The following is a 25,673-nucleotide window of genomic DNA, read 5'->3' as shown; positions in this document are numbered from 1 at the left end:
CCACATCATCCCAATTTGGTGCGTACACATTCACGAGCACCATCGGCAGCCCTCCCAGCTTCCCACTACCATAATGTACTGACCTCCCACATCCGCAACTATTCTTCCTCGAATGACACTCGCGTGTTAATCAGGATCGCGACCTCTCTAGTCTTAGAGACTAGTCCCGAGTGGAAAACCTGTCCGACCCATCCCTTCCTTAATCTGACCTGGTCAGTTACTCTAAGGTGCATCTCTCGCAACATTGTCACTACCGCCTTCAGTCCCCGCAAATGCGCGATTACGCGTGCCCTCTTAACTGGCCCATTTAGCCCTCTTAAGTTCCAGCCTGGTTGGGGGGGGGCCTTCTCTTCCCCCCCCTGCCGATTAGCCATCACCTTTCTTGGGCCAGTCTCTAGCTCACGCCCCACGCATCCGCAGGCCTTCCTCCAGGCAGCCTCCATCCCAGAGCTCCCTATTGTCCCACAGCAAAAGTCCCTCCCCCTTCAGCTGAACATTTCCCCCCCCCTCCCCTCCCTAGCAACCGCACTATGTAAACCAACCCCTTTAACAAGCATAACATCTGCTCATCCCCCACTGCGTTTCCGTGAGATACCCCGCCCAGCTAGCTTGGTGGCCCACGCCACATTTTCCCACCTATTGTTCCCCCCCCCCCGGGGCTCGGTCACACGTATGCAAAAGAAAACAATCCCAACCCAATTGCCCGAAAGAAATGCAAAGAAAATCAAAAAGAAGATCCAACATCTGAAATTCACATCTCCATCCCCCATTAGTGCAAATGCAAACTTTAACTCACACAGCTCTACAGAAAGCCCCAAATCAATACAAAAGGATGTTCCGGGTTCCTCCCTCAGTCCAAAGTCGGGCAGGTTAGGTGGATTGCCCTTGATAAATTGCCCTTAGTGTCCAAAAAGGTTAGGTGGGGTTACTGGGTTATGGGGATAGGGTGGAAATGAGGGCTTAAGTGGGTCGGTGTAAACTCGATGGGCCGAATGGCCTCCTGCACTGTATGTTCTATGTTCTAAGGCATTACCGATAATGTCCAAAACCAAAAACTTTTTTTTAACATGAACGCTGCTGCAAAGTTCAGTTCAAACACCTCAGTCCGCTACCAGCCCTTTCCTTCTGGCGAAGTCCATCGCTTCCTCGGGTGACTCAAGGTAGGAATGCTGCTCCTCATAAGTGACCCAAAGACGGGCCAGATACAGCAGTCCAAACTTAACCTTCTTCTTGAAAAGGGTCGACTTTATCTGGTTGAACCCCGCTCTTCTCCTGGCCAAGTCCGCACTCAAATCCTGGTATATACGGAGGATGCTGTTCTCCCATTTACAGTTCCGTGTCTGCTTGGCCCTCCGTAGAATGCACTCCTTGTCCAGGTACCTGTGGAATCTCACCAACAATGCCCTCGAGGGGGGGCACCTGCGGCTTCCTCGCGAGCGCTCTGTGTGACCTGTCCACTTCCAAGGGTCGGGAGAACATCCCTTCCCCCAGTAACTTCTCGAACATGCCGCTATGTATGGCCCTGCGTCCGTTCCTTCGGACCCCTCCGGGAGACCAACGGTTCTCAAGTTCTGCCGGTGGGACCTGTTCTCTAGGTCCTCCACCTTCTCCTGGAGCCTTTTCTGTTGGTCTCTCAACATCCCCACCTCCAACTGCACTGCAGCTTGGTGCTCCTCCTGCTCAGTCAGCGCCTTCTCCACTTTCTGGATCGCCCGATCTTGAGCATCCAGTCTGAGTTCCAGTTGCGCAATCGACTCCTTAATCGGGTCCAAGCACTCCTGTTTCTGCTTGGCGAAGCCCTCCTGTATGAACTGCATCAGCTGCTCCATCAAAGGCCAGGTCGTCGAGCTTGGATTCCAGTCGTCCTCCATGCTTTCTCCCGCTGCAGCCTCAATCGAAGCCTTCTCTGTTCGCCTATTTCTTCCTTTCCTGGTCCATCTTTCCATGCACTGATGTAGGATTCCTCTTCACAATTGCATCCACCATCAATTTTCTGAGTCAGTTCTGACAAAAAATCAGGGAAAAAGGTCCAAAGGTCTGACCCGAGCAGGAGCCACCAAATGTTCGACCTACTCCTTCATAGCCGCCACTGGAAGTCCATATGTGCACTTTTTTTGAGCACGCCGCACATGCACAGTCCCCAACGCGCACAGACATGCGCAGTTCCTAATGTTCCCCACATGCGCAGTACCCAAGGCACACCGTACATGCGGCAGTTCCCAATATGCGTCGCACCTGTGTAGTATATTCCGAAATCTGAAAAATCAAGAAATCGGATTCACACTCGGCTCCAAGCATTCTGGATGAGGGATTTTCAATCTGTAGTCATTTTGGCTTGGGACTTGCACTTGCAAAACTTCCAATGACTGTTGTAAAGCATCTATTTCTTCACAGTACTGAAAGCAATCATCATCCTTCCCTTGCAATTTGAGATTCAGTTTGTTTAGAATTGAAAAGATGTCTGCAAGGTAAGACATAGATAGCGTCCAACTCTCATTTGCCAGTATTTCCTCACATGTAACAGACATGGGCTTTGTATCCTGATTGCATTGGCACAATTAACAAAGCTCAAGAAATTATATTTATGCTGCTTTCTTCCCGCTTTCAGTTTATTTTTAGTAGGCTGTTCACTAGAGGCCCTGATGCTCTGTATACAGCTCATTTAAGCACTGCCTTGTCCTGCATGTGGACTCTTCTAAGCAGTTCTCTCCAGGAGATTCAGCTGTGAGATCCTGTCCTCTATGTGTCTCTAACCCTGGGCAGGATTCTCCGACCCCCCACCGGGTCGGAGAATCGCCGGAGGCCGGTGTCAATCCCACCCCTGCCGTGTCCCGAATTCTCCAGCACCAGAGATTCGGCGGGGGCGGGAATCGCTCTGCACCGGTCGGCCTGCCCCCCCCCCCCCCCCCCCCCCCCCCCCGGCAATTCTCCTGCCCGCGATGGGCCGAAGTCCCACCACTGTCATCCCTCTCCCGCCGGCGTGGATCAAACCACCTACCTTACCAGCGGGAGCAGGCGGCGCGGGCGGGCTCTGGGGTCCTGGGGGGGTGCGGGGCGATCTGGCCCCGGGAGGTGCCCCCACGGTGGTCTGGCCCGTGATCGGGGCCCACCGATCAGCGGGCGGGCCTATGCCGTGGGGGCACTCCTTTCCTTCCGCCTTCGCCAGGGTCTTCACCTTGGCGGAGAAGGAAGTGACCCCCTCCCTTGCGCATGCGCGGGGATGACGTTAGCAGCCGCTGACGCTCCAGCGCATGCGTGGACTTCCGCCGGCCGGCAAAGTCCCTTCGGCCCCGGCTGGCGTGGCGTCATAGGCCGTCCACGCCAGCCGGCGGAGCGCCAACCACTCCGGTGCGGGCCTAGCCCCTCAATGTTAGGGCTTGGCCCTTAAAGGTTCGGAGACTTCCGCATCTTTGGGGCGGCCCGACGCCGGAGTGGTTCACGCCACTCCATCACACCGGGACCCCCCGCCCCGCCGGATGGGGGAGAATCCCGGCCCCTGTCTTCCATATAACAAGGTGATGCATCTTCAGGTCTTCACAGTCCTGTTGCTTGCTTGTTCGCAGCTAGAAAATGGACGAATCTCTCCTCTCTGATTTTATGCCAAAATCATGGATGTACAGGGCACATGGCCTGTTCTCTGCCACTTCCTCTGTTGGGAAGACTGCATTGTTTGCATTTGAAACCCGGTCGCTCCGTGACCCCTTCGACACCCACCCACGATCCACCAGTGGGTCGTGATCAGCAGTTTGAAAAACCCTGCCTTACGGTGATGTCAACATTGGCTGGAATTCTCCGCTTGTTGCGGTTCAATTTTCCCAGCGGCAGCGCACCCCCACCCGTGGGTTCCCCGGCGGCGTGGGGTGGTTTCAATAGGAAATCCCATTGACAAGTGATCGGAAGGTAGAATCCTGTAGCCAGCCAATGGCGCGTGGCCGAGAAACACGTGGCTGGGGGACCGGAGAATCTGGCCCATTGTATATTTTGCATTTTAGTTGTAACCTTGTTCTCCTACGAGGCATTTTTCACCTGATAGGATGAAAGTAGAGTCTGAACATTTGAAAAATGTGCAAATTTGCACGAGACCCTCAAAGGATTGTGACTGCTAAACAGAGTTCCTTGTTATTCATCAAAAATGTATGTTATTTACAGGACCATGCTGTTTTGATTTCTATTTGCCAGAGTTGTCCCCTCTCCCTCCATTTATTTTTCTCTTCCTGCCTTTAAATGGGTTGAACTGATGTTTGTATTTCCGTTTTACCTTTTGAAAGGGGCAGAAACTTCTGGTCTCCTGGTCAACATTCTTCTCTCAAGCAATGCCGACACAAAAGTACTTATTATTTTGGTCACTTATTATTTGGGAGTCTTGTGCAAATCAGGGCAGCACGATAGCATTGAGGTTAGCACAATTGCTTCACAGCTCCAGGGTCTCAGGTTCGATTCCTGGCTTGGGTCACTGTCTGTGTGGAGTCTGCACATTCTCCTTGTGTGTGCGTGGGTTTCCTCCAGGTGCTCCAGTTTCCTCCCACAGTCCAAAGATGTGCAGGTTAGGTGGATTGGTCATGCTAAATTGCCCTCAGTGTCCAAAATTGCCCTTAGTGTTGGGTGGGGTTTCTGGGTTATGGGGATAGGGTGGAGGTGTGGACCTTGGGTAGGGTGCTCTTTCCAAGAGACGGTGCAGACTCGATGGGCCAAATGGCCTCCTTCTGCACTTTAAAAGTCTATGTCTATGTGACAGCTATGTTTAACTATATGACTAGAGTGATTGCATTATTTTGCATGGCTGTTTCTTATGCAGGTATGTATAGCACGTGATATGGTAGAACATTTAGCAATGATCCTTTCCCCATGTTCTCCTCATTTCTTTCCCCTTTTCTCCTCGGGTGGCATCATACTGGGTTTTTGTTCCACAGGAACTCAGAACCCTTTTCTATATTGTCTCAATTATGCACTCTCTTTGTGTAAACCTAGACAGCGGTTGTTAGCAAGCTAATAAATTATGGGGAACATTAGCCCAATACGATCCTTGACAGATTTTCATGCATGCGCATTTTGTCGCTATAGACCATTGAATAGTGATCAGGAAACCTCAGCTAATTATCATCACTTCCTAGCATAAGGACATTAGCGTCAATTGTAGCATCTGACCGCACAAATCACTGTGGCCTTCCTAGTCTGTTGGCTCAGTACCGCAGCATAATGTGCGTCACTGACTAAACAATGGGAATTATGAACTTTTGTTCTAAAATTCAAGCTATGATAAATCTGTCTTAAAATAATATTGAAAAATAAAACATTTTCTGTATGTGTATGGTTGCAGTTACCAAAATACATTTGTAAAATTTTTCTTCTCAGATTCTCCAATTGAGAGACCTGGCCGGAGACGCAGCATGCCTGGGAGTGCTCCAGAGGATAACCCCACAGTGGAACCACCCACTTCTACACCCTTTCGTGTGACGGTAAAATTACTTTAAATTTAAGAGCTAAATTAAGGCTTATTGAATTTATATCACTGAAAATGTAATTTACTTGGTCCTGACTCACTTATGAGACCTAGACCATTTTAACTTTCGGTCTTGAACTAAATCCTGACTCGCTTATGTGAGGAGAACATTTAAATTCCTGGCCTTACACTAAATCTATCAGGTTGACCTCCTGCCTGAGTCGATCATAATGATGCCAGCTTGGTAGATCGGATTACTTGTGGGTTCAGAGCACTCCTGTTGCCCACTACAATGGCATTTATTTTTTAAAAACGTCCCTTTTCTGCCCTCTACTGGTTGCTACTCATTCACACCCGGCATTTTTGGCAAGAATCACACCTGGGTCTAAACAAAGCTGCCCAGGCTTAAAATATAGGCAGGCCCAATTTCAGACCCCAACTTTCCAATTTAAATTTTATTTAGCCCCTGTCTTGCTTGGTGTGGGACCAGTGAAGATCAGGTAAGTAGGTCACCACAAGGATTTTGAAAAAAAAAAATTAAATGAAAAATCGCTTATTGTCACAATGAAGTTCCTGTGACAAGCCCCTAATCGCCACATTCCGGTGCCTGTTCGGGGAGGCTGGTACGGGAATTGAACCGTGCTGCTGGCCTGCCTTGGTCTGCTTTCAAAGCCAGCTCTTTAGCCCTGTGCTAAACCAGCCCATCGTTTCTTTTATAACCTCCATGCAGCATTCCCATCAGGTGCAAGGGTTTAAACTTGGGTTTTAAGCTGCTTCCTTTAATTCTTGCCCAATTACAATATGACATCTCTTCCATTTCTGTTTGCGTTTACTTCATCATATATCTACAAGTTATTGTTGTTGCCTGATGGATCCGGCTGTCTTATTTGTTACCAATCTTGCAATTAAACATTTTCTAAACAGGTTGCACATGAACAGTGCTTTTTAATGATCGTTTGGAAAAGTAAGTCAAGAAAATGAATAAAGTTGAAAACCCAAGAGTGATATCATATTAGTGTATAATGGGTTGTTTTGTTCTCCGAAGAGACCCTAACTTTTAAAATATCAAATTTAACTCAGCCTGATTGAAAGATAATCATCCTGTATGATGCAGCCACAACGGTTATAAATTGATATTTACATTTGTGATGTGACACATTTTGAAGTGTACATTTTTCTGAATCATTGTACAAAGCTGCAGTGTTCCAGGAATGAATTGTTGTGAGATTCAGCAAGGAGGTTTTTGACAAAATCCATGGAAAGTAAAGTAATTTTTTTTTATATTTTCAGTGTCATCATGAGCACAAACACTCTAGCTATGATGAAATGATATCCTGCTAAGTGTGGCATAAGAGTAAAATAGCAAAACTGAGTTTAGAATGTCAGCCAGTCAGCAGAAATATTTTGAGAATTGTGTTCTGGACAAATGCTTGCATATGACATTAGCAAAAAGAACTTTAATAGACTTCTACTGGAAATGATGAATTAATTGCATTTGTTTCAGATCAGATGGACATTGGCTGATCAATAAAGATTAGTTTACATAAAACCCTTAATGATTGTGCTACCTTAGAAATTAATGACATAACCAACTCACAAAATATAAATCACAAAAGGTATCCATTTCAAAACTGGAAATAAACTGGTTTATATGGCTGCAAATTCCATGCTTAGCCCATTACTAGTAAATTGTGTTTTATTAAGGTACTAAGGTGACTTTTCCACTTTAACAAAATTCAATTATGATGGACATTGGAAGAGTTTTAATTCTGATAATTTGACATTAGAAATACTTTCAGCAATGTACTTGGACAATGAAGGAAGGTGCATGCAAGGCATGTAGAATATCCCGATTGTAGGTTATCGCAATGTATGCAGAACTAGCAAGCCTCTTGTGCTGAAAACCAGTGGTAGCAACACAAAGATAAAATACTGTAAATACTGGAAGTCTGAAGTGAAAACAAAAACTGCTGGAAATAGCCAGGATGGCAATATCTGTGTAGACAGAGAAATAGTTTCACAAATGTTAGCATACCTGCTGTGTATTGCCAGCATTTTCTGTTTTCGTTTGAGATCCACATATATTTTGATGCATCCTTGGACAGATGCTGATTTCTGTAAAATGTGAGACAAGTTATTGTTTAGCAGTATCATCAAAACGGTTATTGAATTCAGAACAGACTTGCTGAGTTGATCTCAAATCTTTTAAGTGTTTATTGCTTTTTGAAGTATTTCTGAACTGAAATGTGTCCTTGCGATGCACATTGCCGATCATGCAGACCCTTAAATTACATGCTGCTCTAAAGTAAGCCTCAGTAAAGCTGAGAGAGAAATTAAATGGCCATTTAGTATCATGCTTCCATTTGCACCCAGATAAGATGTTTGCAGCCGTTTAATTTACAGCACCTTATTCAGTCGTTGAAATAAATGTGTTGTTGCATCAGTGCATCATGTTCATTAAACCTGGATGACTGCCATGTGCAATCTCTGTGGGGCGATGGTGGCTGTAAATGTAAAGAATTCTGTTTACTTATCCCTAAAAAAAAGAACAGGTCCTCCGCACTACTGACAACAGTGAAGCAGATTACTGTACATTTGAGTGATATTAACTAAATTTTTCTTGGGTCTTGACTGATCTATAATATTGATGGCAGGAAAATTTGTCTCTTGAAGGCGTTTTTCCAGTCTCCCGAAGTACTTACTGCAATAAAAAGAAGATATTTGTTGGTAATGAATGTGTGTACATCGGAAACTACGAATACATTCACTGAATGACATTACTTTTAATTCTGTTCAACAAACTGTGCAGCTTTATGGATGCAGTTGAATTATTGAGCAAGGTAACTGCAACAAATAATTACTAATACTATACAGTTATTAGGAAACTGATTCATTAAGTAATCAACCTGATCACTCTAGCAGTGGCAGATATTTGGAACATATACATTGGTCTTGTATGGATAAACCAGCCTTCTTTGGGGTTTGGGATGTCCCAGTAGCACAAATTAATGTTAACCATAGATTCAAACATGATATGACAAAAAAGACTATCAATAAAGGTACAGTACGATTGACAAGTTCATTTCAATAAAGACAAATATGAGGTGCTACATATGGCAAGTAGAATAAGGAGCCAAACTTTGCTTGAAATGTGAGTCTAAATGGGGAAGAGGGTCAAAAGGATCTCGGGGTGCAGATACACAAATCAATAAAAGTAGCAACGCAGGTAAATAAGATCATCATGTAACGCAAATCATGCATGGAGGTAATTTCTAGAGAACTGAAAGGGAAATAAGTTATGTTAAACTTGTATAAAAATCTTGTTGGACTAGGCTTGGGCACAGTTCTGGTTTCCATATTATTATTACAAACTGGAGAGAGAGCAAAAAAATAAATTTACAAAGCTGATACCAAAACTGGAAGAATATATGTATCAGCAAAAGACTGAATAGGCTGAACTCTTTTTTTTAAAGATAAAGGAGGTAGTAGTGATCTGAGAGATTGAAAGGGTTTGATAATGTAGAGGTGGAGAACATGTTTTTACGTGCGCGGTAGACCATAAGTAGGAGCCATAAATGTAAGGTGCTCACCCATAAATTCAGTAGGTCTGTTAATGTACTGGAGATGCCAATCTATGTAATTATAGTTATCTATAAAGTTATAAATTGGCATAAGAGGGAGGGGTTCAGATTTTTGGGACATTGGAACCGGTTCTGGGGGCGGTGGGACCATTACAAACCGGATGGTCTACACCTGGGCAGGACTGGAACTAATGTCCTACGGGGTGCTTTTGGTAACGCTGTTGGGGAGGTTTTAAACTAATGTGGCAGGGGGATGGGAAACAGATTAGGAAGTTAGAGGTCAGTAAAGAAGCAGCAACTAAAGCCAGTAAGGTACGAGACAATAAACTCAATGTGACTAAGGGGAAGAGTAGACAGGGAAGAGATGATGAACGCAAAGGGACAGGTGGTCTGAGGTGCATTTGTTTTAATGTGAGAAGTGTAGCAGGTAAGGCAGATGAACTTAGGGCTTGGATCAGTACCTGGGAATATGATAGCCATGATGTGGAGATGCCGGCGTTGGACTGGGGTGAGCACAGTAAGAAGTCTTACAACACCAGGTTAAAGTCCAACAGGTTTGTTTCAAACACGAGCTTTCGGAGCACGGCTCCTTCTTCAGGTGAAGAAGAAGGAGCCGTGCTCCGAAAGCTCGTGTTTGAAACAAACCTGTTGGACTTTAACCTGGTGTTGTAAGACTTCTTACTGGGAATATGATGTTATTGGTATTACTGAGACTTGGTTGAGGGAAGGGCAGGACTGGCAAGTGAATATCCCAGGGTATAGATGCTTCAGGAGGGATAGAGGGAGGTAGAAGGGGTGGAGGAGTTGCATTACTCGTCAGAGATGATATCACAGCTGTGATTAGGGAGGGCACAATGGAGGATTCGAGCACTGAGGCAATATGGGTGGAGCTGAGAAATAGGAAGGGTGCAGTAACATTGTTGGGACATTACTACAGACCTCCCAAAAGCGAGCATGAAGTAGAGGTACAAATATGCAGCAGATTATAGAAAAATGTAGGAGCAGTAGGGTGGTTGTGATGGGAGATTTTAACTTCCCCAACATTGAATGGGATTCGTGTAGTGTTGGAGGTGTAGATGGAGCAGAGTTTGTAAGGAGCGTCCAGGAGAGTTTTTTAGATATGTAAATAGTCCAACTCGGGAAGGGGCCATATTGGATCTGGTATTGGGGAATGATCCCGGCCAGGTGGTTTATGTTTCAGTCGGTGATTACTTTGGGAATAGCGATCACAATTCCGTAAGTTTTAGAATACTCATGGACAAGGGCAAGAGTGGCCCGAAAGGAAGAGTACTAAATTGGGGAAAGGCAGAGTATTAACAAAATTCGGCAGGAGCTAGGGAATGTGGATTGGGAGCAGCTGTTTAAGGGTAAATCCACATTTGAAATGTGGGAGTCTTTTAAGGAAAGGTTGATTAGACTGCAGGACAGACATGTTCCTGTGAAAACGAAAGATAGAAATGGCAAGATTAGGGAACCATGGATGACGGGTGAAATTGTGAGTCTAGCTAAGATGAAAAAGGAAGCATACATAGGATCGAGGCAACTCAAAACTGATGAAGCTTTGGAGGAATATCGGGAAAGTAGGACGAATCTCAAACGCGCAATAAAGAGGGCTAAAAGGGGAAATACCTTTGGCTAACAGGGTTAAGACCATAAGACATAGGAGTGGAAGTAAGGCCATTCGGCCCATCGAGTCCACTCCTCCATTCAATCATGGCTGATGGGCATTTCAACTCCACCTACCAGCATTCTCCCCGTAGCCATTAATTCCTCGCGACATCAAGAATTTATCTATCTCTGCCTTGAAGCCATTTAGCGTCCCGGCCTCCACTGCACTCCGCGGCAATGAATTCCACAGGCCCACCACTCTCTGGCTGAAGAAATGTCTCCGCAGTTCTGTTCTGAATTTACCCCCTCTAATTCTAAGGCTGTGCCCACGGGTCCTCGTCTCCTCGCCTAACGGAAACAGTTTCTTTGCGTCCACCCTTTCTAAGCCATGTATTATCTTGTAAGTTTCTATTAGATCTCCCCTTAACCTTCTAAACTCCAATGAATACAATCCCAGGATCCTCAGCCGTTCATCATATGTTAGACCCGCCATTCCAGGGATCATCCGTGTGAATCTCCGCTGGACACGCTCCAGTGCCAGTATGTCCTTCCTGAGATGTGGGGCCCAAAACTGGACACAGTACTCCAAATGGGGCCTAACCAGAGCCTTATAAAGGCTCAGTAGCACATCGCTGCTTTTATATTCCAACCCTCTTGAGATAAATGACAACATTGCATTCGCTTTCTTAATCACAGATTCAACCTGCATGTTTACCTTTAGGGAATCCTCGACTAGCACTCCCAGATCCCTTTGTACTTTGGCATTATGAATTTTCTCACCGTTTAGAAAGTAGTCTATGCTTGGATTCTTTTTTCCAGAGTGCAAGACCTCACATTTTCTCACGTTGAATTGCATCAGCCATTTCCTGCACCACCAAACTGTCTAGATCCTTCTGCAGCCTCCCCACTTCCTCAGCACTACCTGCCTGACCACCTAACTTCGTATCATCGGCGAACTTCGCTAGAATGCCCCCAGTCCCTTCATCCAGATCATTAATATATATGGTGAACAGCTGCGGCCCCAACACTGAACCCTGTGGGACACCGCTGGTCACCGGCTGCCATTCCGAAAAATAACCTTTTATCCCAACTCTCTGCCTTCTGTCAGACAGCCAATCCTCAACCCATGCCAGTAGCTCACCTCGAACACCATGGGCCCTCACCTTACTCAGCAGCCTCCTGTGTGGCACCTTATCAAAGGCCTTTTGGAAATCCAGATAGACCACATCCACTGGGTTTCCCTGGTCTAACCTACTTGTCACCTCCTCAAAGAATTCTAACAGGTTCGTCAGGCACGACCTCCCCTTACTAAATCCATGTTGACTTGTTCTAATCCGACCCTGCTCTTCCAAGAATTTAGAAATCTCATCCTTAACGATCGATTCTAGAATTTTACCAACAACCGAGGTTAGGCTAATTGGCCTATAATTTTCCATCTTTTGTCTTGATCCTTTCTTGAACAAAGGGGTTACAACAGCGATCTTCCAATCGTCCGGGACTTTCCCTGACTCCAGTGATTTTTGAAAGATCTCAACCAACGCTTCCGCTATTTCTTCAGCCACCTCCCTCAGAACTCTAGGGTGTAGCCCATCGGGGCCAGGAGATTTGTCAATTTTAAGACCTTTTAGCTTCTTTAGCACCATCTCTTTTGTAATGGCAACCATACTCAACTCAGCCCCCTGACCCTCTATAATTTTTGGGATATTACTCATGTCTTCCACTGTGAAGACAGACGCAAAGTACTTATTAAGTTCTCCAGCCATTTCCTCGTCTCCCATCACTAGCCTTCCGGAATCAGTTTGAATTGGCCCAATGTCTACTTTGGCCTGTCGTTTGTTTCTTATGTATTGAAAGAAACTTTTACTATCATTTCTTATATTACTGGCTAGCCTGCCTTCATATTTGATCCTCTCCTTCCTTATTTGTCTCTTTGTTAACCTCTGTTTGTTTTTGTAGCCTTCCTAATCTTCTGATTTCCCAGTGCTTTTGGCCACTTTATAGGATCTCTCTTTTTCTTTGATACATTTCCTGACCGCCTTTGTCAGCCATGGCTGTCTAATCCCTCCCCGGATAATCTTTCTTTTCTTGGGGATGAACCTCTGTACAGTGTCCTCAATTATGCATACAAACTCCTGCCATTTTTGCTCTGCTGTCTTCCCCACTAGGGTCTGCTTCCAGTCAATTTTCGCCAGTTCCTCTCTCATGCCCTCGTAATTACCTTTATTTAACTGTAACACCATTACATCCGATTTTGCCTTCTCTCTTTCAAACTGCAGACTGAACTCAACCATATTATGATCGCTGCTTCCTAAGTGTTCCCTTACTTTAAGATCTTTTATAAAGTCTGGTTCATTACATAGCACTAGGCCCAGAATAGCCTGCTCCCTTGTGGGCTCCATGACAAGCTGTTCCAAAAGCCATCTTGTAAGGATTCCATGAATTCCTTTTCTTTGGATCCACTGGCTACGTTATTTACCCAATCCACCTGCATATTGAAGTCCCCCATGATCACCGTGACCTTGCCTTTCTGACATGCCTTTTCTATTTCCCGGTACATGTTGCGCCCCTGGTCCTGACCACTGTTAGGAGGTCTGTACATAACTCCCATTATGGTTTTTTTGCCTTTGTGGTTCCTCAATTCTACCCACACAGACTCCACATCACCCGACCCTATGTCGTTTAGTGCCATAGATTTAATTTTGTTCTTAACTAACAAGGCAACCCCACCCCCTCGGCCCACCTCCCTCTCTTTTCGATAGGTTGTATATCCTTGGATGTTTAACTGCCAGTCCTGAACCCCCTGCAGCCATGTCTCTGTGATGCCTACCACATCATAATCATTCACGATGATCTGTGCCATTAGTTCGTCTACTTTGTTACAAATGCTACGAGCATTCAGGTAAAGTGCCTTAATGCTAACTTTCTTATCATTACAGATATTGGAAGTCCTAAGATGTACAAAGTTATCCTTCCTTTTTGTTGAATTCCTAGTCTGCCTCAAGCTTAAATCCACCTGCCTACATGTTATCCTCCTGCGTATCTTGCCATTTAACTCCATGCTCCCTGTCGCTTTCACTTTCCTTTCCCCCCAACTCAGAAGTTTAAAGTCCTACTGACCACCCTATTTATCCTCTTCGCTAGAACACTGGTTCCAGATCGGTTCAGGTGGAGACCGTCCCAACGGTACAGATCCCCCCGGTTCCAAAACTGATGCCAATGTCCCATGAAGTGGAATCCCTCTTTCCCACACCAATCCCTTAGCCACGTGTTTACTTCCCTAATTTTCTTGTCCCTATGCCAATTGGCACGTGGCTCGGGCAGTAATCCGGAGATTATGACCCTTGAGGACCTGTATTTCAATTTTCTTCCTAGTGCTTGATAGTCCCCGAACAGGTCCTCCACCCTAGCTTTACCTATGTTGTTAGTCCCAACGTGGACCACAACAACTGGATCCTCCCCCTCCCGCTCCAATATCCTTTCAAGCCGGTCAGAGATGTCCCGCACCCTGGCACCGGGCAGGCAACACACCATGCAAGACTCCCGATCCGGCTTTCATAGGATACTATCTGTCCCCCTAATTATAGAATCCCCTATAACAACTACTTGTCTTTTTACTCCCCCCTCTTGAATGGCCTTCTGCACCATGGTACCGTGGTCAGCTGGCTCATCCTGTCCAGAGCCCTTTTCCTCATCCATACAGGGAGCAAGAGTCTCATACCTGTTGGACAAGGTCAAGGGCTGAGGCTCCTGCACTCCTGAACTCAGGTTCCCCCTGCCTGCCTCACTAACAGTCACACTCTGAAGTCCCTGATCACTTACTGAATGTGAATTACTTAATCTCCCAGGTGTGACGGCCTTCTGAAAAAAAGTGTCCAGGTAACTCTCCCCCTCCCGGATGTGCCGCAGTGTTTGAAGCTCAGATTCCAGATCATCAACTCTGAGCCGGAGTTCTTCCAGCAACCAACACTTGCTGCAGATGTGGTCATTGCCATTCACAAGGGGAACAGCCAGCTCCCACATCATACAGCTACAGCACATCACCTGCCCAGCCATCTCTGATTAGTTAATTAATTTATTACTTTGTATAAATTTCAGTTTAAAAAAAAACAAACTTGAATACCTCTGCTATAGTCTTTTTCAACCTAGTTCTGGTTAACAAATAAGAAAAAGAAAAATAGTAATGTAATAAGGCACTCACCTGCTCACCCCAATGGGTCTTATTATTAGGTTAGAGGAGGCGGGTGGGAGACACTACACGTGTAGTGTCTCGGGTGCTTGACTTCCGTCGAACACCTTGGGTCACTGATGCAGGTGCACCTTCAACTTACGCTGACCGCACTGCACGTATGCAAATCTCCCCGGAACAGCCAATCAGAAGCTCCTCTCTGCTGCCCCCTGCTGGATGCTTGACTTCCGTCGAACACCTTGGGTCACTGATGCAGGTGCACCTTCAACTTACGCTGACCGCACTGCACGTATGCAAATCTCCCCGGAACAGCCAATCAGAAGCTCTGCTCTGCTGCCCCCTGCTGGATCAGTTAAGGAAAATCCCAAAGCCTTTTATTCGTATGTAAGGAGCAAGAGGGTAAATAGAGAAAGGATTGGCCCACTCAAAGACAAAAGAGGAAATTTATGCGTGGACTCAGAGGGAATGGGTGAGATTCTTAATGAGTACTTTGCATCGGTATTCACCAAGGAGAGGGACATGATGGATGTTGAGGCTAGGGATGGATGTTTAAATACTCCAGGTCAAGTTGTCATACGGAAGGAGGAAGCTTTGGGTATTCTAAAAGACATTAAGGTGGACAAGTCCCCAGGACTGGATGGGACCTATCCCAGGTTACTGAGGGAAGCGAGGGTTGAAATAGCTGGGGCCTTAACAGACACCTTTGCAGCATCCTTGAGCACGGGTGATGTCCCGGAGGACTGGAGAATTGCTAATGTTGTCCCCTTGTTTAAGAAGGGTAGCAGGGATAATCCAGGGAATTATAGACCTGTGAGCTTGACGTCAGTGGTAGGCAAACTGTTGGAGAAGATACTGAGGGATAGGATCTATTCACATTTGGAAGAAAATAGACTTATCAGTGATAGGCAGCATGGGTTTGTGCAGGGAAGGTCATGTCTTACAAACCTAATAGAATTCTTTGAGGAAGTGACAAAGTTAATTGATGAGGGAAGGGCTGTGGATGTCATATACATGGACTTTAGTAAGGCGTTTGATAAGATTTCCCATGGCAGGTTGATGGAAAAAGTGAAGTCGTATGGGGTTCAGGGTGTACTAGCTAGATGGATAAAGAACTGGCTGGGCAACAGGAGACAGAGAGTAGTGGTGGAAGGGAGTGTCTCAAAATGGAGAAGGGTGACTAGTGGTGTTCCACAGGGATCCGTGCTCGGACCACTGCTGTTTGTGATCTACATAAATGACCTGGAGGAAGGTATAGGTGGTCTGATTAGCAAGTTTGCAGATGATACTAAGATTGGTGGAGTTGCAGATAGCGAGGAGGACTGTCAGAGAATACAACAAAATATAGATAGATTGGAGAGTTGGGCAGAGAAATGGCAGATGGAGTTCAATCCAGGCAAATGCGAGGTGATGCATTTTGGAAGATCAAATTCAAGAGCGGACTATATGGTCAATGGAAGGGTCTTGGGGAATATGAATGTACAGAGAGATCTGGGAGTTCAGGTCCATTGTACCCTGAAGGTGGCAACGCAGGTTGATAGAGTGGTCAAGAAGGCATACAGCATGCTTGCCTTCAACGGACGGGGTATTGGGTACAAGAGTTGGCAGGTCATGTTACAGTTGTATAGGACTTTGGTTTGGCCACATTTGGAATACTGCGTGCAATTCTGGTCGCCACATTACCAGAAGGATGTGGATGCTTTGGAGAGGGTGCAGAGGAGGTTCACCAGGATGTTGCCTGGTATGGAGGGTGCTAGCTATGAAGAAAGGTTGAGTAGATTAGGATTGTTTTCGTTGGAAAGATGAAGGTTGAGGGGGGACCTGATTGAGGTCTACAAAATTATGAGAGGTATGGACAGGGTGGATAGCAACAAGCTTTTCCCAAGAGTGGGGTGTCAGTTACAAGGGGTCACGATTTCAAGGTGAGAGGGGGAAAGTTTAAGGGAGATGTGCGTGGAAAGTTTTTTACGCAGAGGGTGGTGGGTGCTTGGAACGCTTTACCAGCGGAGGTGGTAGAGGCGGGCACGATAGCATAATTTAAGAGGCATCTAGACAAGTATATGAACGGGCGGGAACAGAGGGAAATAGACCTTGGAAAATAGGAGATAGGTTTAGATAAAAGATCTGGATCGGCGCAGGCTGGGAGGGCCGAAGGGCCTGTTCCTGTGCTGTAATTTTCTTTGTTCTTAAATTGTGTTAAAGAAAACTACCATATTTTGATTGGCCATGTTGTACTTCCTCTTCTGCTGAGTACTTTAGATTATTCTGAAACATACATTGGCAATGCAGTTGTGTGTTATATTAGAACATAGAACATTACAGCGCAGTACGGGCCCTTCGGCCCTCGATGTTGCGCCGACCTGTGAAAGCATCTGAAGCCTATCTGACCTACACTATTCCATTTTCATCCCTATGTCTATCCAGTGACCACTTAAATGCCCTTAAAGTTGGCGAGTCTACTACTGTTGCAGGCAGGGCGTTCCACACCCCGACTACTCTCTGAGTAAAGAAACTGCCTCTGACATCTGTCCTATATCTACCACCCCTCAATTTAAAGCTGTGTCCCCTCGTTTTGGTCATCCCCATCCGAGGAAAAAGACTCTCACTGTCCGCCCTATCTAACCCTCTGACTATCTTGACTATCTTATATGTCTCTATTAAGTCACCTCTCAGCCTTCTCTCTAACGAAAACAACGTAATGTCCCTGAGCCTTTCCTCGTAAGACCTTCCCTCCATACCAGGCAACATCCTAGTAAATCTCCTCTGAACCCTTTCCAAAGCTTCCACATCCTTCCTATAATGTGGTGACCAGAACTACACGCAGTACTCCAGGAGCGACCGCACCAAAGTTATGTACAGCTGCAGCATGACCTTGTGGCTCCGAAACTCAATCCCCCTACTGATAAAGGCTGGCACACCATATGCCTTCTTTACAGCCCTATTAACCTGGGTGGCAACTTTCAGGGATTTATGTACCTGGATGCCGAGATCTCTCTGTTCATCTACACTACCAAGAACCTTGCCATTAGCCCAGTACTCTGCATTCCTGTTACTCCTTCCAAAGTGAACTCCACCTCACACTTTTCCGCATTAAACTCCATCTGCCACCTCTCAGCCCAGCTCTGCAGCATATCTATGTCCCTCTGTAACCTATAACATCCTTCAGCACTATCCACAACTCCACCAACCTTCTTGTCATCTGCAAATTTACTAACCCATCCTTCTACAACCTCTTCCAGGTCATTTATAAAAATGACAAACAGCAGTGGCCCCAAAACAGATCCTTGCGGTACACCACTAGTAACTGAACTCCAGGATGAACATTTACCATCAACCACCACCATCTGTTTTCTTTCAGCTAGCCAATTACTGATCCAAACCGCTAAATCACCTTCAATCCCATACTTCCTTATTTTCTGCAATAGCCTGCCGTGGGGAACCTTATCAAACGCCTTACTGAAATCCATATACACCACATCAACCGCTTTACCCTCATCCACCTGTTTGGTCACCTTCTTAAAAAACTCAATAAGGTTTGTGAGGCATGACCTACCCTTCACAAAACCGTGTTGACTATCGATAATCAACTTGTTCTTTTCAAGACGATTATACACCCTATCTCTTATAACCTTTTCCAACATTTTTTAAAAAATAATTTTTATTGAAAAATTTTGAATTGATACAACAACAACGAACCATAATAAAATACCAAAAATAACAATAATATTAGCAATCATAAACATTCGCCCCATCTCCATGAACAACACATCATATTAATAACAATGCAAATTAACATAATATTAAGTTAAATAATAGAAACTACAATAAGGAACACCCCCCTCCCCCTCCCCCCCGCGTTGCTGCTGCTATTGACCAAGTTACCTATCTTTGAGCCAGGAAGTCCAGAAAAGGCTGCCATTGTTTATAGAACCCTTGTATTGATCCTCTCAGGGCAAATTTGACCCTTTCCAATTTTATAAATCCCGCCATGTCACTGATCCAGGTCTCCACACTTGGGGGCCTCGCATCCTTCCACTGCAGCAAGATCCTTCGTCGGGCTACTAGGGATGCAAAGGCCAGGACACCGGCCTCTTTCGCCTCCTGCACTCCTGGCTCGACAGCAACTCCAAAAATCGCGATTCCCCACCCTGGTTTGACCCTGGATCCAACCACCCTCGACACCGTCCCTGCCACCCCCTTCCAGAATTCTTCCAGTGCTGGGCATGCCCAGAACATATGGGCGTGGTTCACTGGACTCCCCGAACATCTGGTGCACCTGTCCTCACCCCCAAAGAACCTACTCATCCTAGTCCCGGACATGTGGGCCCGGTGCAGCACCTTAAATTGGATGAGACTAAGCCTCGCACATGAGGAGGAAGAGTTGACTCTCTCCAAGGCATCCGCCCAAGTCCCGTCCTCTATCTGCTCCCCGAGTTCCTCCTCCCATTTAGCCTTCAGCTCCTCCACTGATGGCTCCTCCACCTCCTGCATTACCTTATAAATGTCAGACACCTTCCCCTCTCCGACCCACACCCCCAAAAGCACTCTGTCCATCGTCCCCCGCCAGGGCAGCAAAGGGAATCCCTCTACCTGTCGCCTAGCAAACGCCTTTACCTGCAAGTATCTGAACATGTTCCCTTGGGGAGCCCAAATTTATCTTCCAGTTCCCCCAGGCCCGCAAACCTCCCGCCAATAAACAGGTCCCTCAATTTACAGATGCCCACCCTTTCCCACCCCCTAAATCCCCCATCCCTGTTCCCTGGGATGAACCGATGATTGCCACCCAATGGAGCCTCCATCGAGCCCCCTGTTTCCCCCCATGCCGTCTCCACTGTCCCCAGATTCTTAGGGTCGCCGCCACCACCGGGCTCGTGGTAAACCTCTTAGGGGAGAGCGGCAACGGCGCCGTTACCATGGCACCCAGGCTCGTACCACTACATGACGCCATCTCCATTCTTTTCCACGCCGCCTCTCCCCCCCCCCCCATCACCTATTTACGCACCATTGACACATTGGCCGCCCAATAGTACCCCAAAAGGTTGGGCAGCGCCAGCCCGCCTCTATCCCTACCTCGCTCCAGGAACACCCTCTTCACTCTCGGAGTCTCATGTGCCCACACAAAGCTCAAAATACTGCTAGTCACTGTCCTAAAGAAGGCCCTGGGGATAAAGATGGGCAGGCACTGAAAGAGGAACAAGAACCTCGGAAGCACCGTCATTTTGACGGACTGCACCCTCCCCGACAACGACAATGGCAGCATGTCCCACCTCTTGAACTCCTCCTCCACCTGATCTACTAGTCTGGTGAAATTATGTTTGTGAAGAGTCCCCCAGTCCCTGGCCACCTGCACCCCCAGGTATCTAAAGCTCTGCCCTGCCCGCCTAAGCGGAAGCCTACCAATCCCTTCCTCCTGGTCTCCAGGGTGCACCACAAACACCTCACTCTTGCCTAAATTTAGTTTATAACCTGAAAAGGTCCCAAACTCAGCTAGCAGCTCCATCACCCCCGGCATCCCTCCCACCGGGTCCGCCACATACAGTAACAGGTCATCGGCATACAACGACACCTGATGTTCCTCCCCACCTCGCACCAAACCTCTCCACCTCTCTGAATCCCTCAACGCCATCGGCAGCGGCTCGATTGCCAGTGCAAACAACAATGGGGACAGGGGCAACCCTGCCTGGTCCCTCGGTAAAGCCGGAAGTACTCCGACCTCCTCCCAATCGTGGCCACGCACGCCATCGTGGCCTCATACAGCAGCCTTACCCATCTAATAAACCCTTCACCAAACCCAACACCTCCCATAAGTACCCCCACTCCACTCTATCGAAGGCCTTCTCCGCATCCAGCACCACCACTATCTCTGCCTCCCCCTCAATCGCCGGCATCATGATGACATTCAACAATCTCCGCACATTCGTGTTCAGCTGCCATCCCTTCACAAAACCTGTCTGGTCCTCGTGTACAACCCCTGGCACACAGTCCTCTATCCTGGTGGCCAGGATTTTTGCCAGCACCTTGGCATCTACGTTGAGGAGAGATATGGGCCTGTATGAACCACACTGCTGGGGGTCCTTGTCCCTCTTTAAAATTAACGAGATCAGCGCCCGCGACATCGTCGGGGGCAAAGTCCCCCCTTCCCACGCTTCATTAAGTGTCCGCAAGGGGCCCACTAGGTCCACAAACTTTCTATAAAATTCCACCGGGAACCCATCCGTGCCCGGTGCCTTCCCTGACTGCATCTGCCCGATCCCCTTAACTAGCTCCTCCAGCTCAATCGGCGCACCCAACCCATCCACCTTCTCCTCCTGCACCTTTGGGAAAGAAAGCCTGTCGAGGAACCTCTCCATTCCCCTCCTCTCCCCATTGGCTCCGACCGGTACAGTTCCCCGTAAAAGTCCTTGAAGACCTCATTCACCTCTACCCCCTTCCGCACCACATTCCCACTCTTGTCTCTCACTCCAGCAATTTCCTTAGTCGCATCCCGCTTGCGGAGCTGATGAGCCAGCATCCTACTCGCCTTTTCACCATGTTCGTACACTGCCCCTTGTGCTTTCCTCCACTGTTCCTCCGCCTTTCTAGTGGTCAGCAAATCAAATTTAGCCTGCGCCTCTCCACCAACAGTCCCTCCTCTGGTGCCTCTGCGTACCTCCTGTCTACCTCCAGCATCTTTCCCACCAGTCTATCCCTCTCACTCCTCTCCCTGTGTGCCCGGATGGATATCAGCTCCCCACGAATCACTGCCTTCAGGGCCTCCCAGACCACCCCCACCTGAACCTCCCCCGTATCATTCACCTCGAGGTACCCCTCAATACTTGCCGGACCCTCCTACACACCTCCTGCTCCGCCAACAACCCCACATCCAACCGCCACAACGGGCGCTGGTCCCGCACCTCCCCCATCTCCAACTCTATCCAATGCAGAGCGTGGTTGGAGATTGCAATGGCCAAATACTCGGCCTCCTCCACTCTCGGAATCAGTCCCCTACTCACCACGAAGAAGTCTATCCGAGAGTAGACGTGTACGTGGGAGAAGAAAGAGTACTCCCGTGCCCTCGGCCTCACAAACCTCCATGGATCCACCCCACCCATCTGGTCCATAAACCCTCTCAGTACCTTGGCCGCCGCCGGCCTCCTACCCGTCCTAGAGCTGGACCGATCCAGTGAAGGATCCAACACCATATTGAAGTCCCCCCCCCTACATGATCAGACCCCGCCTCCAGATCCGGGACCCGTCCCAGCATACGCCTCATAAAGCCCGCATCGTCCCAATTTGGGGCATACACACTAGGAAGGACCACCTTCTCTCCTTGTAGCCTGCCCCTAACCATAACATACCTACCCCCCTTATCCGCCACCACCTCCGATGCCTCAAACAACACATTTTTCCCCACCAGAATCGCCACTCCCCGGTTCTTCACATCCAACCCAGAGTGGAAAACCTGCCCCACCCATCCCTTCCTCAGATGGACCTGGTCCGCCACCTTCAGCTGGGTCTCCTGAAGCATTGCCACATCTGCCTTTAGCCCCTTCAGATGAGCAAATACTCTCGACCGCTTCACCGGCCCATTCTCTCGAATCCTCTCGCATTCCAGGTGACCAACCGAATCAGAGGGCGTCCCGCCCCCCTCCCCCATCGACTAGCCAGCCCAGGCCAGCACCCCCTGCCCGACCCAGTCCCCACAGCGACAACACCTCACCTCTGTCCCCCCAGCCCCCACCAGCTCCTTCCTGACCCTACCAGCAGCAACCCGGTATTCCCCTTTCCCCCATCCCTTCCCATCCAGGCTAGGAACCCTCCTAGCCGCGAACCGTCCTCCATTGTACTTCCGTGGGTCAGCTAACGTCTGCTGACCCCGGAAACTCCCGCCAATAACCCGACCCCTCCCAAAGTGGGATCATCCCCCAATCTATCCCTCCTCCAGGCACCGCTCCAGCGCGGGGTAGAACCAGTTAAGGCCCAGCCTCCCTCCGTCATCGTCTTCACCCGCCAGCCACGCAGCGCGGGAAACCAGAGGAAAGACCGCGCTTTTGCACTGCCCCACCACACCCTTCTGACGCAGCTCCCAAATACCAGCCCCACTCCATACCCCCAACCCGACATAGAATACAACAAACCCCCCCCCAACCCTCCCCGCAAGATACAAAACTCAAACAATGCCCCACAGCAAAAAAAATAACAGAACAACATCCCCATAAATAACCATATCAAAATTGCAAAAGTACAAAAAAAGAGAACACAGCAACAGCAGAATCCAGCAATAAAGTATTACAACCGACCCCCCAACCCCTAGTTCAAGTCCAGTTTCTCCGTCCGCACGAAGGCCCACGCCTCCTCCGGGGAATCGAAATAATAATGCCGGTCCGAATAAGTTACCCACAGGCGCGCAGGCTGCAACATTCCGAACTTTATCTTTTTCTTGAAAAGCACCTCTTTCGTCCGATTAAACCCGGACCGCCGCTTAGCCACCTCCGCACTCCAATCCTGGTATATCCGTACTACCCCATTCTCCCAGTTGCTGCTCTTCACCTTCTTGGCCCAGCGCAGCATATACTCCCGATCACTGAACCGGTGGAAACTCACCAGCACCGCACGCGGGGGTTTATTCTCCTTAGGCCTCCTGGCTAGTACTCTGTGTGCTCCCTCCAGCTCCAAGGGCAGATGGAAAGACCCGGCCCCCACTAGCGAGTTCAGCATTGTAGCCACGTAGGTTGTCAGGTCCGACCCCTCCAGCCCCTCCGCAAGGCCCAAGATCCGCAGATTTTTCCGCCTCATGCGGTGATCAAGCTCCTCGAAGCGGTCCTGCCACTTCCTGTGGAGAGCCTCGTGTCCCTCCACCTTACTCACGAGGATCCCGGCCTCCTCCTCTCGTTCAGTGGCCTGCGTCTGCAACTCCTTGATGTCAGCACCCTGGGTTGTCTGAATCTCCGAGAGCCTTCTGTTCATTTCCTGCAGAGAGCTCAGTACCTCAGCCTTGAAGTCTGCAAAACAGCGCAGGAGAGCAGCTTGTTGCTCCAGGGCCCACTGCTTCCACTCCGCTGGAGCTCCGCCGGCCGCCATCTTGGATTCCTTCCCCCGTTTTTTCTGGGGAGCTGCTGCCGTTTTTTCCCTCTTTCCACTCCGAGTTCGAGTCATGGACTGCTGGAAAGTTGATCAGCACACATTCTCCCACCGGTAGACGTCGAAAAATTTACGTTTTGGGCTGTAAAAAGAGCCGAAAAGTCCGTTTAAAACGGGAGCTCCCAAATGTGCGGCTTCCTACGTCATCGCCGCCACCGGAAGTCCTTTTCCAACATTTTACCCACAACCGAAGTAAGGCTCACAGGTCTATAATTACCAGGGTTGTCTCTATTCCCCTTCTTGAACAAGGGGACAACATTTGCTATCCTCCAGTCTTCCGGCACTATTCCTGTTGACAAAGACGACATAAAGATCAAGGACATAGGCTGTGAAATCTCCTCCCTGGCTTCCCAGAGAATCCTAGGATAAATCCCATCTGGCCCAGGGGACTTATCTATTTTTACACTTTCCACAATTGGTAATTTTATGATGCTATTCGGCAAGATTTAGGATGTATAGGATGGGGAAGGAAACTTCCTCCTTGTGAACCTCAATCCCATCTAGCCTGGTCGACTGTACCGGAGTATTCTCCCCGGCAACATTGTCTTTCTCCAGTGTAAACACTGACGAAAAATATCCATTTAACGCTTCCCCTATCTCCTCTAATTCCACTACTATCCTTGATTGGCCCTAATCTTACTCTAGTCTATGTCGTTGGTACCTATGTGGACCACATCTTTTGTTCCTGATATACCTATAGAAAGCCTTAGGGTTTTCCTTGATCCTATCCGCCAATGACTTTTCGTGTCCTCTCCTCGCTCTTCTTAACTCTCCCTTTAGGTCCTTCCTGGCTAACTTGTAACTCTCAAGTGCCCTAACTGAGCCTTCATGTCTCATCCTAACATAAGCCTTCTTCTTCCTCTTAACAAGTGCTTCAACTTCCTTAGTAAACCACGGTTCCCTTGCTCGACCACTTCCTCCCTGCCTGACAGATACATACTTATCAAGGACACGCAGTAGCTGTTCCTTGAATAAGCTCCACATTTCGATTATACCCATCCCCTGAAGTTTCCTTCCCCATCCTATACATCCTAAATCTTGCCGAATAGCATCATAATTTCCTTTCCCCCAGCTATAATTCTTGCCTTGTGGTATACACCTATCCCTGCCCATCGCTAAAGTAAACAGAACCGAATTGTGATCACTGTCACCAAAGTACTCACCTACATCTAAATCTAACACCTGGCCCGGTTCATTACCCAGTACCAAATCCAATGTGGCATCGCCCCTTGTTGGCCTGTCTACATACTGTGTCAGAAATCCCTTCTGCACACACTGCACAAAAACTGACCCATCTCAGTGGCACGGGTAACAACCCAGGGATAACAATTCTGTTTGTTCTAGCTCTCAGCTTCCACCCTAGCTCCCTGAATTTCTGTCTCAAATCCCCATCTCTCTTCCTACATATGTCGTTGGTACCTATGTGGACCACATCTTGGGGCTGCTCCCCCTCCCCCTTAAGGATCCCAAAATCACGATCAGAGACATCACGAACCCTGGCACCTGGGAGGCAACATACCAGCCGTGAGTCTCTTTCGTTCCCACAGAACCTCCTGTCTGTTCCTCTAACTATGGAGTCCCCAATGACAAGTGCTCTATTCCTCTTCTCCCTTCCCTTCTGAGCAACAGGGACAGACTCTGTGCCAGAGACCTGTGCCCCATTGCTTACCCCTGGTAAGTTCCCCCCCCTCCCCCAAACAGTATCCAAAGCGGTATACTTGTTATTGAGGGGAACGACCAC

General features: G+C 48.0%; 1 protein-coding gene across 7 annotated transcripts in view; it reads left to right on the top strand.

The window, feature by feature from the left end:
- Positions 1-25,673, top strand: part of LOC119955411 (disabled homolog 2-interacting protein-like) — a 1,014,916-nt gene that overhangs the window by 609,058 nt on the left and 380,185 nt on the right. For all 7 annotated transcript variants that reach the window (XM_038781503.1, XM_038781505.1, XM_038781502.1 and 4 more), the window contains one exon: positions 5,353-5,456. In XM_038781503.1, coding sequence (XP_038637431.1) covers positions 5,353-5,456 — 104 coding nt within the window. The remainder of the gene's footprint in view (positions 1-5,352; positions 5,457-25,673) is intronic.

Source organism: Scyliorhinus canicula, chromosome 21, assembly GCF_902713615.1.
Source record: "Scyliorhinus canicula chromosome 21, sScyCan1.1, whole genome shotgun sequence".
NCBI classification, from domain to species: Eukaryota; Metazoa; Chordata; class Chondrichthyes; order Carcharhiniformes; family Scyliorhinidae; genus Scyliorhinus; species Scyliorhinus canicula.
The sequence above is the reverse complement of the archived record's forward strand: the minus strand, read 5'-3'. Positions and strand labels throughout refer to the sequence as shown.